This window comes from Hyaena hyaena, unplaced genomic scaffold (genome assembly GCF_003009895.1).
Source record: "Hyaena hyaena isolate Hyena2069 unplaced genomic scaffold, ASM300989v1 scaffold_261, whole genome shotgun sequence".
Lineage (NCBI taxonomy): Eukaryota > Metazoa > Chordata > Mammalia > Carnivora > Hyaenidae > Hyaena > Hyaena hyaena.
Genome location: NW_024080893.1, coordinates 1,274,916 through 1,286,934, shown reverse-complemented (window position 1 = coordinate 1,286,934; position 12,019 = coordinate 1,274,916). Strand labels below are relative to the sequence as shown.

Sequence of the window (12,019 nt, the reverse complement as noted above, 5' to 3'; positions counted from 1 at the left end):
TTGTATGATGTTAAAGCAATAATATCTCAAAGTTTTAACATTTTCTTTCATTTACAGGATATTTACAGTTCATGTACAATATACCACACACAGTCCTAACTTCAATTTTTATAGACCTTTCCATGGCAATTGTTGCTTTATCTATATTTTCTAATATTTTGGTACCATAAAAACATATGCTAGATATAAACCTGATATGATGCATACCTAAGATACTTAGAATGTCTGAGTATGTACATTTAAAGCGGCTCTTGAGCCATTTCTCAAGAGGTAACAAAAACCTGAAGTTCTGTACTTTCCTCATTAAAATTGGGTCCTTGCAAAACTATAAAAGTAAATAGACAAGACCTCATTAAAATGTCTCTAGTAGAAGACAATTTTAAAACTGAAAGTATAGCAAGGGAGATATAAATTATATATATGCATATACTGATTTATATATAAATATAGTATATATGTATTCATGCTTTGGCCTTGTTCCAAAAAAAGACTTTGAGGTGGCTTACAGAGATAAATACTCAATTCAAACACAAATTTTATCATTTCAGTAAAGACTCCTAGAATATCTGATTTTAAAAAACAAAAGTTTTTCAGGATGACTACTTAAGTGAACCTACCCTCACTGTAACTATTTTGTTTACATCACATTACCTAGCTCCAAAAAGAATAAAAGGCCACATGTTCATGGCATAATCAAAAGAAAAATAAGTAAGCAGTGGAAAAGGACAGAAGAAAAAAGGTAAGGATGGACAGTAAGATCAATGACTCCAAATACATTATTTACTTTTCTGTGCCACAGTTGAACCAAAAATGAACTTCCTAGCAGCAAAGAGAAAAGTACGATCAGTTTCACAATTTATAGAACCCATGAGTTAAAAACTAATTGTTTTAAAAAAGTGAGACTATTTCAGTTATTGAAATATCAAAGTCACCAGTCTCATGGGTCCTTGTAAGAATGCCTGCTAATTAAATTCATGATGGAGAAATGTTTATTTTCCCTCAACAAGGATGTGAATCCTTTAGTCTTATAGAGTCAAATATACACATATTTGTGAGGGGGAGAGGATGTAAGAGAATAAATGCCCATATTTATGCATCAAGGACAGATCTCCATACACAATTCAAAGTGATGAGTTGTTTTTATAACTTTATTTTAGGTATAGAATGATGTTTAATCAATGTTAGTAATACAAACTAACATTCAAAATAAGTAAGTAATATAGATACAGGAGAAGTTCAAATAAAATCCTAAAGAATTCTTTAAACAATTAAGAAGTCAGAAATATTTAAAATAAAAGGTAAAAGCCATGAAGTGATAATGGTTAGTGTTCTTTCCTATATTAAGAAAAGTAAGACTTAATTAACTTGTCTATTTAATAATAAGAAAAATTAGAAACAAATGACTTTGTAAATGTGATTTTGTTTTGCCTTTCATCTATTTATCTACACACACACACACACACACACACACACACACACACGAGTATGTGAGATACCTACTCAGTCTAAGGAGCTTAGAGCCAGAACTAATTTCAAACAAAAAGAGTATTTATTTGGAGCAGAGATAAAACCTTCACTAGTCAAAACTCACTCCTCTCTTCTACCTCTTATGCCATGAAATTATTATATAAAGATCTTCCTACTAAAAGACTCCAAAATCCACACATTATAGAAAAACAAAAACAAACAAAACCAAAAACAACTTAGCAATTTTTTAATTGGTCATGCCAGAGTGACAGCAGATACAAATTGGAGATCAATCTTTGTTCGTATTGTTTATTCATGTTTTAAATGTTCAAGCTAAGCTAGTTTTTTCTCCTTTTCCTTTCATTCTATTTCCCCTTGCTCCTTTCTTTTGTTTTGTTTCTTTGTTTTCTTCTTTCTCGTTTTTTATCTTTAAACAGCCAAGACCATTGAGAAAAAATAAGGCATTAGCACTGACTATACAACCCATAGATATACGGCATTTCAAAATGATTTCTCCAGTAAGGAATAACATGAAACAAAATAATAGGACATGGTACTAAGTGACCATGAAAATAAGTAAAAACAATTGAGCAACTGGAAATAATTCTAAGAGTGTACAATTTGAAAAGTGCTTGGGATTGGGAATAGAACGAGGTATAGGTTTTGAAATTTTGGTTTTTTGCCCACTATGAAACCTTTCCAATTGTATTTAGCTTCCACTATTTTTCATGCTTTTGGGATTGATATTGCTAACAGAAAATTCTTGAAATTTCTTAACAGATATGTTGTAAACTGCAAGGCCTATACAAAAAAAAAGCCAGGAGACAATTTTTTTCTATGATGTTGATTTAAAGACAAACGGCACATTTACCTGCAATTCCCAGGATGTGAGGTGATAGCATACTTATTTGATACCATGCAGGACTATGTATTTCAACATGTTATGTATCAGATATAGCATTCTGTATATATAGCAAAGAAAAATATTACAGCTCAGTGACTCTAAAAGAATTAAAAATTTGAACAATGTCATTTTAAATGCTTGCTAAAACTATTCTAATAAGTTAATTTCTTCAAATGACTGAAAACTATGAATGGTAACTCCATAAAAGCTTTGAGAAAGGGATGGTTTTGTGTGGTTTCCTCCTTACACACTGCATGTTTTGTTGTTCGTATCTCTCTACATCCAGATGAAGGTGTTGATGTTAGAATGAAGGACCATAAGAACATGACACATGATTTTTCCAAACACCAAGTATCATGTCAGACTCAGGAAATGTCTGCTTATAAGCAAGATAATGGAATATAAAAATTGACATTTATTCTAGCATAGGGCTTAAGTTTGACATCCTAGGATTATTTTATCATTCTTTATAAAGAGCTCTGTTTTCTTAAACCTATTATCTCAAAGAATGAGAAGACTAAAAAAGATGGCACTTAACAAAAGAAACAGAAAGAAATTAAAGAATATATCTTCAACACATTATATCTCTAATAACGATCAAAATACTTTATGAAAATAAGGTAATCTGAAAGAACAGATCTCTTACATTATTATAAATAAATGTAATTTTCCTTGAATTCATTTATATCAAAGACAGAACTGCTTAGGAGTTATATGTAAAAAACAAAACAAATTTAAATCCTATTAAAGTCTTACCTATTGGACGATTACAAAGGTAATGCCGAAGACTGATATTGCCTAACTGATCTGGTGTCACTTGGTCCACTTGAAGACAGATTTCCATATCTTCCCCTCGGATGTCAATTTCCCCATTAACACCAGTAATTTTAAACACCACAACTGACATCTAATAATGATTGCATAAATAATATTAGCATACCAAGTAATTCAACACAAAATTTAAGAAATGACACACGGAACTACTATAATCTTTAAAAATACAATAGTGAGGGGGCGCCTGGGTGACTCAGTAGGTTAAGCGTCCAACTTCAGCTCAGGTCATGATCTCACGGTTCGTGGGTTCAAGCCCCGCATCGGGCTCTGTGCTGAGAGCTAGCTCAGAGCCTGGAGCCTATTTCAGATTCTGTGTCTCCCTCTCTCTCTGACCCTCCCCTGCTCGTGCTGTCTCTCTCTCAGAAATAAATAAAACATTAAAAAAAATACAATAGCGACCTATTATAACCAAAAATATACTTGTGATCAATAAAACATGGTTATTACATTACAGTGACAAACTTCAGCTTTCTTTCTTCCTATCCAGTCAAGGGATGAATTTTTTTAGGTCACCAAGATTAATTAGATGACATTTCTGTGTGAAATTATTTTCACTGAAAGCTAAACATATTTTCTAAGTCATCTATAAGACTATTTTACTGGGTGGGAAGGACTTAAAACAAACCAGTAACATATTTCTTTTGTAGAAAGTTCCTCAGAAGGACTGACTATCATCAATCATCAAACTTGTTTTCAAAATGTACTTAAATGGATCTACATAAAGGTCAAAAGATAAAAGATGGAATAAGAAAGAACCTCCCCTCCTCAGTATGAAAAAAACAGATTTAGAAAAATGAAATTGAGAGAAAAACAATTCAGTAAGAGAGAAGGAAGAAGTTTCAAGAGCAGAAAGATCAAAGTGAATCACTCACTACTATGGCAATTCACGTTACATATTAATGTCATAAAATCTGTACATATTTATCTGAAATAAAAGTGGTGACATTTCTCTTCATAGAATCTCTGTGAAATGATTACCAGGTCTTGATTTTCTTGAGCACCCTCTGAATTTGTACTGATGGCATCTGGAGAGGTTTCACCAAAATTCTGGAGATTTGCACTGGCATTTGCACTCTCTGTTAGGCTCTGGTAATTTGTAGTTGAGTTCTTTTTAATACCTGAAATAATAAAAAAAAAAATCAACAAATCAGTTTTATACAAATGATCTAACAATGTTAAATATTTCTAACCTAAATGGGCTATCCTTCAACTCTTTCTCAAGCAAAGACTTGTTTAAAAGATAATAAGCCAAGAAAAATTAAATTGTGGTTAGTTAGCAAATAATAAGAAATAACACCTGCAATAATATGTTAGAGATACTATAGCCCTAAATGTAGTATGAAAAGAACTCAAAAACACTGAGCACAGCCTCTGCATTGCTGGGGTGGTGCTGGCGTAACAGGTTCCTAGTCGGCCAGCTTCACCTGTCTCTGTGCCATCCTACTTTTGAATAACCCCAGTCCAACCACTTCATTTCCCCTTTCAGTACCACACAGTGACTTCTAATTATCTTCTATCTGAAATAAATGCCACTACAATCAATGTGATCACCCTGTGTTCTTACCTACCTGCCTTAATTTTTCAGTGTGCTGTATTTCATTATTTCTAAAACTCTGTGGAAAAAGACAATCTTAAAAAAATTTTGTGCCCATCATAGCTCAGTATCTTTTAAAAATAGCATAAAAATGAATTACTAGAAAAAGTGGATGAGAAAAGCCCAACTCATACAAAACACAGCTTGTTTTTAAATTATCATACAGTTAACCCTTGAATGCTTCTAAGATTTATTTAATAGGAATAGTTAAACTTCTATTGCTTTACCTTTTTCCAAAAATATATGAGTATCACTTCCATCACTTTCTAACAACTGTTCTTCCAATATCATACTGTCAAGTGAAATGGTATCCAATGAGGTCTGTGAGGGGCTTCTTTTCATGTTCTTATAAGAAACACAGAGTGGACCCAGGTTGGGCGGGATCCGTTCCTTAGGCTTTCCACTGTTGACAAAATTATTAGAAACTCATCACATAAAACCTATTCTTCATCTATTAACTGTAATGCCATATTTTGTCAGGAGGTTTTCTGTCCAAAACCAAAATATGGCCCCTACCACATACACATGCACACGAAATCAAAAACCCCCAAATTCCAATAGTATGTTGTTACCTTAAAGATGACTGTGATTTAAGTGTTCTAACCGTGGGTGCTTCTTCTTGATTGATTTCTAGGTTCTCAGAAAGTGAAACTGTTTCTGGAAGCAAATCTTCAGCTTTAAAGACCGACTCTATGGTTTCATGTCCTCTAGTAGTTAAATTATTTGAAAGTATGTTTTGATTACCATCATTATCAAAGGACAGCAAACTCGAATTTTCTCTGTAGTTTAAGACACTATGTGAATCTGTATACAATGAATCCTTTTTGTCACTTGTTACTGATCCAATTTCTCCTGATCCACTTTTGCACACAATTCCACTACTTTCATCTTCACTTATTTTCCCTAAGTTTTTATCTGATAAATAATCAAAAGAAACACCTTTTTGCAAATTTGTATCACTAGCTGATTTAAAAAGCAAAGGATCCTTCGAAGGGACGTGGCTAAGGTCAACACTCATAGATCTGTTGTCTGACATGTGATTAACAGTTACACTTCTGATTTGATTTCTACCACTACTAACTTGTCTCCTTTTTGAGGACAAAAATTCTCCATTTTCTGTAGGTAAATAATCAGGAACTGTTGGGCTCACACTTTCAGCAACAGGAGACTTAAGAGCATTTCCTTGATCCACTGGATGTAGCAAAAGAGCCACTTCTGCACTTTTAAGTAAAATTCCAATGCAAATGGATGTCTGACTAGGAGGAGCACCAGTCACAGCTTCTACATCTTTCCTTAAGTTCTCCAAAAGCAGAATGAGTGACTCATGGAGGAAAAGCAAAAGCAGATACTGGTAGTGATTGATTTGCATGCTGACGTGTTTATGAATGTGAACCAGGGCATGAACATCTGCATCCGATGATGAAGAGGAAAATCTTAGAAATGTATCTGAAGATTTTGGACTACCATTTGTCAAGGGCTCAGATTCTGTACTATAATACTCTTTCAAGAGTTTCTTCCGCTTCAATCGTCCAGTCAGATCACTAGATTCACTTTGTGATGTATTTAGAGATGCTTGATTACAAGTCTGCAGCTCTTTTTGTGACAGTGCATACCTTGTTGGTTGGCAAATCCAAATGGAAAGAGGGAAAGAGTCTACAAAATTTATTGGTCGCCCTTTTCCACTTTTCATCCCTTCATAATCTATCCAAAACTGAGAAAAGTACACAGCCCAAACATCAGTGGCAGCAGAAGTTTTAAGAGTGTGTTTATTCAACTTGGGAGTAATATTTCCTTTATAAACTTCATGCATTTTAGTATCTTGTTCATGAGCATGTCTTTGGAAGATTGGATGCAACAGATTAAAATTGTCACCAGATTTGGGAAAGCTGGTATACGCTTTACTGAAAAAGTCACAATCTTTAAAGTCTTGAAACAAAGCTTCTAGATCAGAATGTCGACAATTTGGACAGTGCCTTGTATTTGTGGCAATCATTTCAGAACTCTGAATAGAAACTGCATGTGGTTGATCTTGATGACATTCAGATTTCATTTCAGAAGGAATGACAAACTACAAGAGAAAAAACATTAATCTAGTCTAACTTAAAAATCCCATAGGTCTTAAAGATAAAATAATCAAGATATAACTTAGCTCAGGAATTCTTTTTGGTATATCCCACCAAAACAGTACTTTCTTATCCAGACATAATATACTACCTCTCTCCCCCCAAAGCTTTTTATTAAACCAAGTAAAAGGGCCTTTACTGATTAACCACTATGAAAAGAACAACTTTAATAAAATTAAAATTAAATCAGTATTACTAAAAGCTCACTATGCCCTGACAATTAAATGTCAAGTTTGGAAAAAAGAACTTTTTATGATATTTTAAATCTAAGAGATGTGGAGGATGACTAGATGGAATGACTGGATAGATACCGTTAGAATCACTTTTCTCAGATAAAACTATTAAGAAAAACTTAAATGTATAGGTCAAACAATTTACTATTTTTTCAGAAATAACCTCATTCCTTACAATATTCACAGCAAAGAGTTCAAAGGGACTGCTCTTAAAGCTGTGCATATTGAGAAAATGTACAGATTATATAATTGTCTTAAAGTATAATTGTGATATTATAAAATGTGTCTTTATATACTCAACACAATAAGATTTTTGTGAAAAATCTTTACATTTCTGCAATGTAATTTTAAATTTTACTAATAACTTCATTAAAAATTTTTTTAATGTTTTATTTATTTTTGAGAGAGAGAAAGATAGAGACAGCATGAGCAGGGGAGGGCCAGAGAGAAAGGGAGACACAGAATCTGAAGACAGGCTCCAGGCTCTGAGCTGTCAGCACAGAGACCGATGAGGGACTCAAACCCACAAACCCTGAGATCATGACATAAGCTGAAATCAGATGCTTAACCGACTGAGCCACCCAGGTGCCCCAATAACTTCATTTTACAGAGAAGAAATTAAAGGGATAGAAATTTAGAGTACCAGTAACAGATTCAGAAACTGAAATTTTTTTACCCACATCCAAGTCTTACTCTCTTTACTATATACTACAGTAGCTGATTTTTTAAAAACTTCTCTCCTTTGATGTTTAAATATCCGTGCGCTTCAGATTATCAACTTGGTTGTAATACAAAGTAACTTTCTATTATCTTTGGATATCAATAACCGAATAACTGTGGACAAATAAAACCCAGATCTAATTTATAAGTTTCACTATATTAATTTCCGCTTTAAAAGAAAAATTTTAGGGGGGCCTGGGTGGCTCAGTCAATTAAGTGACTGACTTCGGCTCAGGTCATGATCTCAAGGTTCATGGGTTCAAGCCCCACACCAGGCTCTGTGCTGACAGCTCAGAACCTGGAGCCTGCTTCGGATTCTGTGTCCCTCTCTTGCTCTGCCCCTCACCTGCTCGCACTCTCGCTCGCTCTCTCTCAAGAATAAATAAAAAACATTTAAAAAATTTTTTTTTTAATTTTTTAATGTTTTCTTTATTTCTAGGAGAGAGAGAAAGACAGCGTGAGCAGGGGAGGGTCAGAGAGAGAGGGAGACACAGAGTCCGAAGCAGGCTCCAGGCTCCGAGCTGGCAGTCAGCACAGAGCCCGATGCGGGGCTCGAACCCACGAACCGCAAGATCATGACCTAAGCGAAAGTCGGACGCTTAACCGACTAAGCCACCCAGGCGCCCCTAAAAAAATTTTTTTTAATGAAAGAAAAATTTTATCAGCTCTGGTAGGAAGTAGAGGGGGAAATGACTGATTTAAATGTTATTTCTGCTTACCTCCAAATGGATGAGCAGTGACAAAATAAAACAAGTTAAATGGAAGACAGAGAAAGGGGGAAAAAACAGTCTTATTAAAGCTTCTTAAACTGAAAATTAAAATTAAAATTTCATCATCAAAATTAAGATTACAACAAAGTTGATTTATATTTGAGCACCCATCTTAAATCCTAGAAATTACAATGCTGTTAACTTTTCTTCTCTAAAAATGGTTTTATTATCACAGCCACTTGTTTATATGGTACCTTTAGCATTAAGCCATCAACTCGAATATCAACATGCTCATCAGATTTTGAATTGTCATTCAACTTGTATACAGCCATAAATTGATTAAGACTCTGTTTTAAATCCAAGAGAAATTGATTTAACCATAGAATACTTCTTTCATCCACAGTAAATTGTAGTGCATTCAGTTGGCTATAAAGGTTGGGCGATGGAACTGTAGAGAAAAAAATTGTTAAAGATTTTTAATGAACAGATAGTCTAAATCCTTCCTGAGGAAAAAATCATTTTTAACAACTTTTATTCTTTTTAAATTAATAAGTTTTTAAAATTTTAGGAACAAAATTAAAGTGACACATGCAGATGGTAGCAAATATATTTAGACAAGCATTTTTCTATGCTTCACTAACTGAAAAATATATTGTTTATTCTAAAACTATAAATACGAAATACTGTTTAGATGTCTTTTCCTAGTATCTACAAGGACTTTTACTACCTGAATGTCAACCTGAATCCTCTAAAATAAGATAATCGAATCTAATGAGTAATTTCCTTTGAAAGTAGTGAATAAGGCAGGTCTCCTTGAGAGGAGGGGCCATGCAGTTTTATTCTCCACCTAATCCTAGCCTTAGAATAGTGTTTAGTGCAAAAACTCAAGTATCTACTAAATAATAAAAGGAATATACTCTTTTTCATAGCTCCCCTCAAATATTGGAATGCTTAGGGGTTGGATAAGTGTTTTAGCGCTAACTTACGTTAAACGAATATTCATAATTAGAGTATACATCACTTTCTGAAATCCTTTTGTTTATACTATAAAAGCCATTATTGTTTTCAGAGCATCTTGATAAAAATCTTCTATTCCAAACTTTCAGACCTATTTACTTCTAGTAAAGCAAATACCATGTATATCTAGAACAATAATTTAAGGAAAATAAATACAAGGTATAGGATATCAGTAAAGAGAAGGATTACAACAATGTCCTGAATAGGATGGGGTGTTTTTTTTTGCACTCATTCATTCATTCATTCATTCATTTTCTTTCAGCAAAGATTCACTGCATGCCAACAATATTTTGGGTTTGCATGCCAACAATATTTTGTGTTATGTTGTTAAGCACAAAAATAATAAAATGTCTGTAGATTTTTACTCAAGACAGAAACAAAGGTAGAAAAATGTAATTCAAGTCAAACAGAGATATCCAGCTGGGATGTGGCAGGACTTGTATTTGGAAACTGAAAGGAAGTAGAATGCTGAAGAGATCACATCATACTCTGGAAGGAAGGAAAGAGAAAGCCTCTCAAGTACACACTGAGTAATGATGACAGCTACAGAGAGAACTAGAGAGTAAATGTAGTCCCCAAGGCTATCACACAGAAGGAAAGAAGAATCTGCACTGTGGAGATCTGGGACAGAGGAAGAAACTGGTACACTAAGCAGTAGAAAAATCTATACATAGTTCTCAACAGGGGTCTAGTTATGAAATAGATTATTATATAGTTATTAAAATATTTAAATAAACCTGTAAAAACCTGGAATATGCACATATCACCAAAGGGAAAGGATGTAGGGGCGCCTAGGTGGCTCAGCTGATTAAGTGTCCAAACTCTTGATCTTGGCTTAGGTCATGATCTACCAGTACATGGGATCGAGCCCTGTGCTCGGCTCCTGCTGACAGCACAGAGGCTGCTTTAGATTCTCTCTCTGCCTCTTTCTCTGCCCCTCCCCCACCTACTTGCTCACTCACACTTGCTTTCTCTCAAATAAACTTAAAAAAAAGGACTGAAAAAAAAAGGGTACAGGATGTAAATCAAATATGCAAAAGAAACACATAAATTAAAAACAGGACTCGCAACACTATACTTATTGTTATGGTCTAAACTGTGTCCCCTCAAAATTGATATGCTAACCCAGGGTACCTCAGAATATGACCGTATTTGAAGACAGAGCTTTTAAAGAGGCAATTATGGTAAATAAAAGAATTCATATGGGTGGGCCCTAGTCGAATATAATGTGCATCATTAGGAAACACACACAGAGCAAACACCATGTGAAAAGATAGCCATCTATAAGCCAGTAAGAATTCTTTGAAGAAACAACTCTGCTGACACTTGATCTAGAACTTCTAGCCTCCAGAATTATGAATAAATAAATTTCTTTTGTGTAACTCACCCAGTTGGTGGTACTTTGTTATGGCAGCCCTAGCAAATTCATACATTTATGTTTCAGCAGAAGTTGTCTCTAAATTGTAGACTTGAGGGTAGTTTATTTTGGGCATATTCTTTTCTTAAAGAACATAGCATATATTACACTTAGAATTATTTTAAAAGTTATATTTTTGTAAAATTGGGTTGCTTAACAAAGAGATGAAATGTAAGGACTGAAAATGGATCCCTGTACCTTTGTGTATGTTTGAAAATTTTCATAATGAAAAGTTAAATTAAACACAGTTAAACATAACCTAGCAATTCCATTCCTAAGTATTTAGGGGGCTAGGCTTTAAATTGCTAAGAGGAACTTAATATTTTTAATCAGAAAAAATATATATTATAGAATAAGATTATAATTCCTTTGGCACATGTTAATAAAACTGATAGAAATAAATAAACAAATCTAGATTAGAAATCAAATATCTTGGAAACTAGTCTTCACTCTGAAGAAGAATTACTAGTTCAGTGATATATTACTTAAGGAAAACAATTACTTGTGAGGGGCAAGGAGGGCTGGAAACAATGGGATTCTCTAATTACAGACAAATGGTTGTGAATATGGTGGAAAGACAGTGTAATACAGCTGCAGCCTGGGGGGAAGACACATGATATCTTACTAAAGTGCTAAGCAAATGTCTTCACCTTTTTTAATCTTCTCACTGTTTTAGTCGGGAAGGTAGAAAGGATAAACAGATGAGAAATACACAAAAACTGCTGAAAAGCATGAACATGGTGAGAATTAGATCCCAAAACTTAGGCACAAACAAGGATTAAATGATTCAACAGTTAAAGAAAAAGGTACCACATAAACAAAGGCAACTTTTAGTTTGAAGAACTGTGAGATGAACTCAGACAATAGCAAAGAAATTTAGCATTCAAAGAACACAAATGTATAATCATTTTCACTTTAGGACTCCAAAATAGCTGGCAAATCAAAATTCATGTAATTCAATGTTTCTAACTAAAGTGCCAAAACTTGTCCAAAATACACA

The 12,019-nt window shown here is 33.9% G+C and overlaps 1 protein-coding gene across 2 annotated transcripts in view; it reads right to left on the bottom strand.

Annotated features, from left to right (window-relative positions):
- Nucleotides 1-12,019, bottom strand: part of UHRF1BP1L (UHRF1 binding protein 1 like) — a 106,739-nt gene that overhangs the window by 22,961 nt on the left and 71,759 nt on the right. For both annotated transcript variants that reach the window (XM_039245589.1, XM_039245588.1), the window contains 5 exons: nt 8,840-9,033; nt 5,372-6,867; nt 5,027-5,202; nt 4,184-4,323; nt 3,128-3,278 (listed from right to left, as the gene is read on the bottom strand). In XM_039245589.1, coding sequence (XP_039101520.1) covers nt 3,128-3,278; nt 4,184-4,323; nt 5,027-5,202; nt 5,372-6,867; nt 8,840-9,033 — 2,157 coding nt within the window. The remainder of the gene's footprint in view (nt 1-3,127; nt 3,279-4,183; nt 4,324-5,026; nt 5,203-5,371; nt 6,868-8,839; nt 9,034-12,019) is intronic.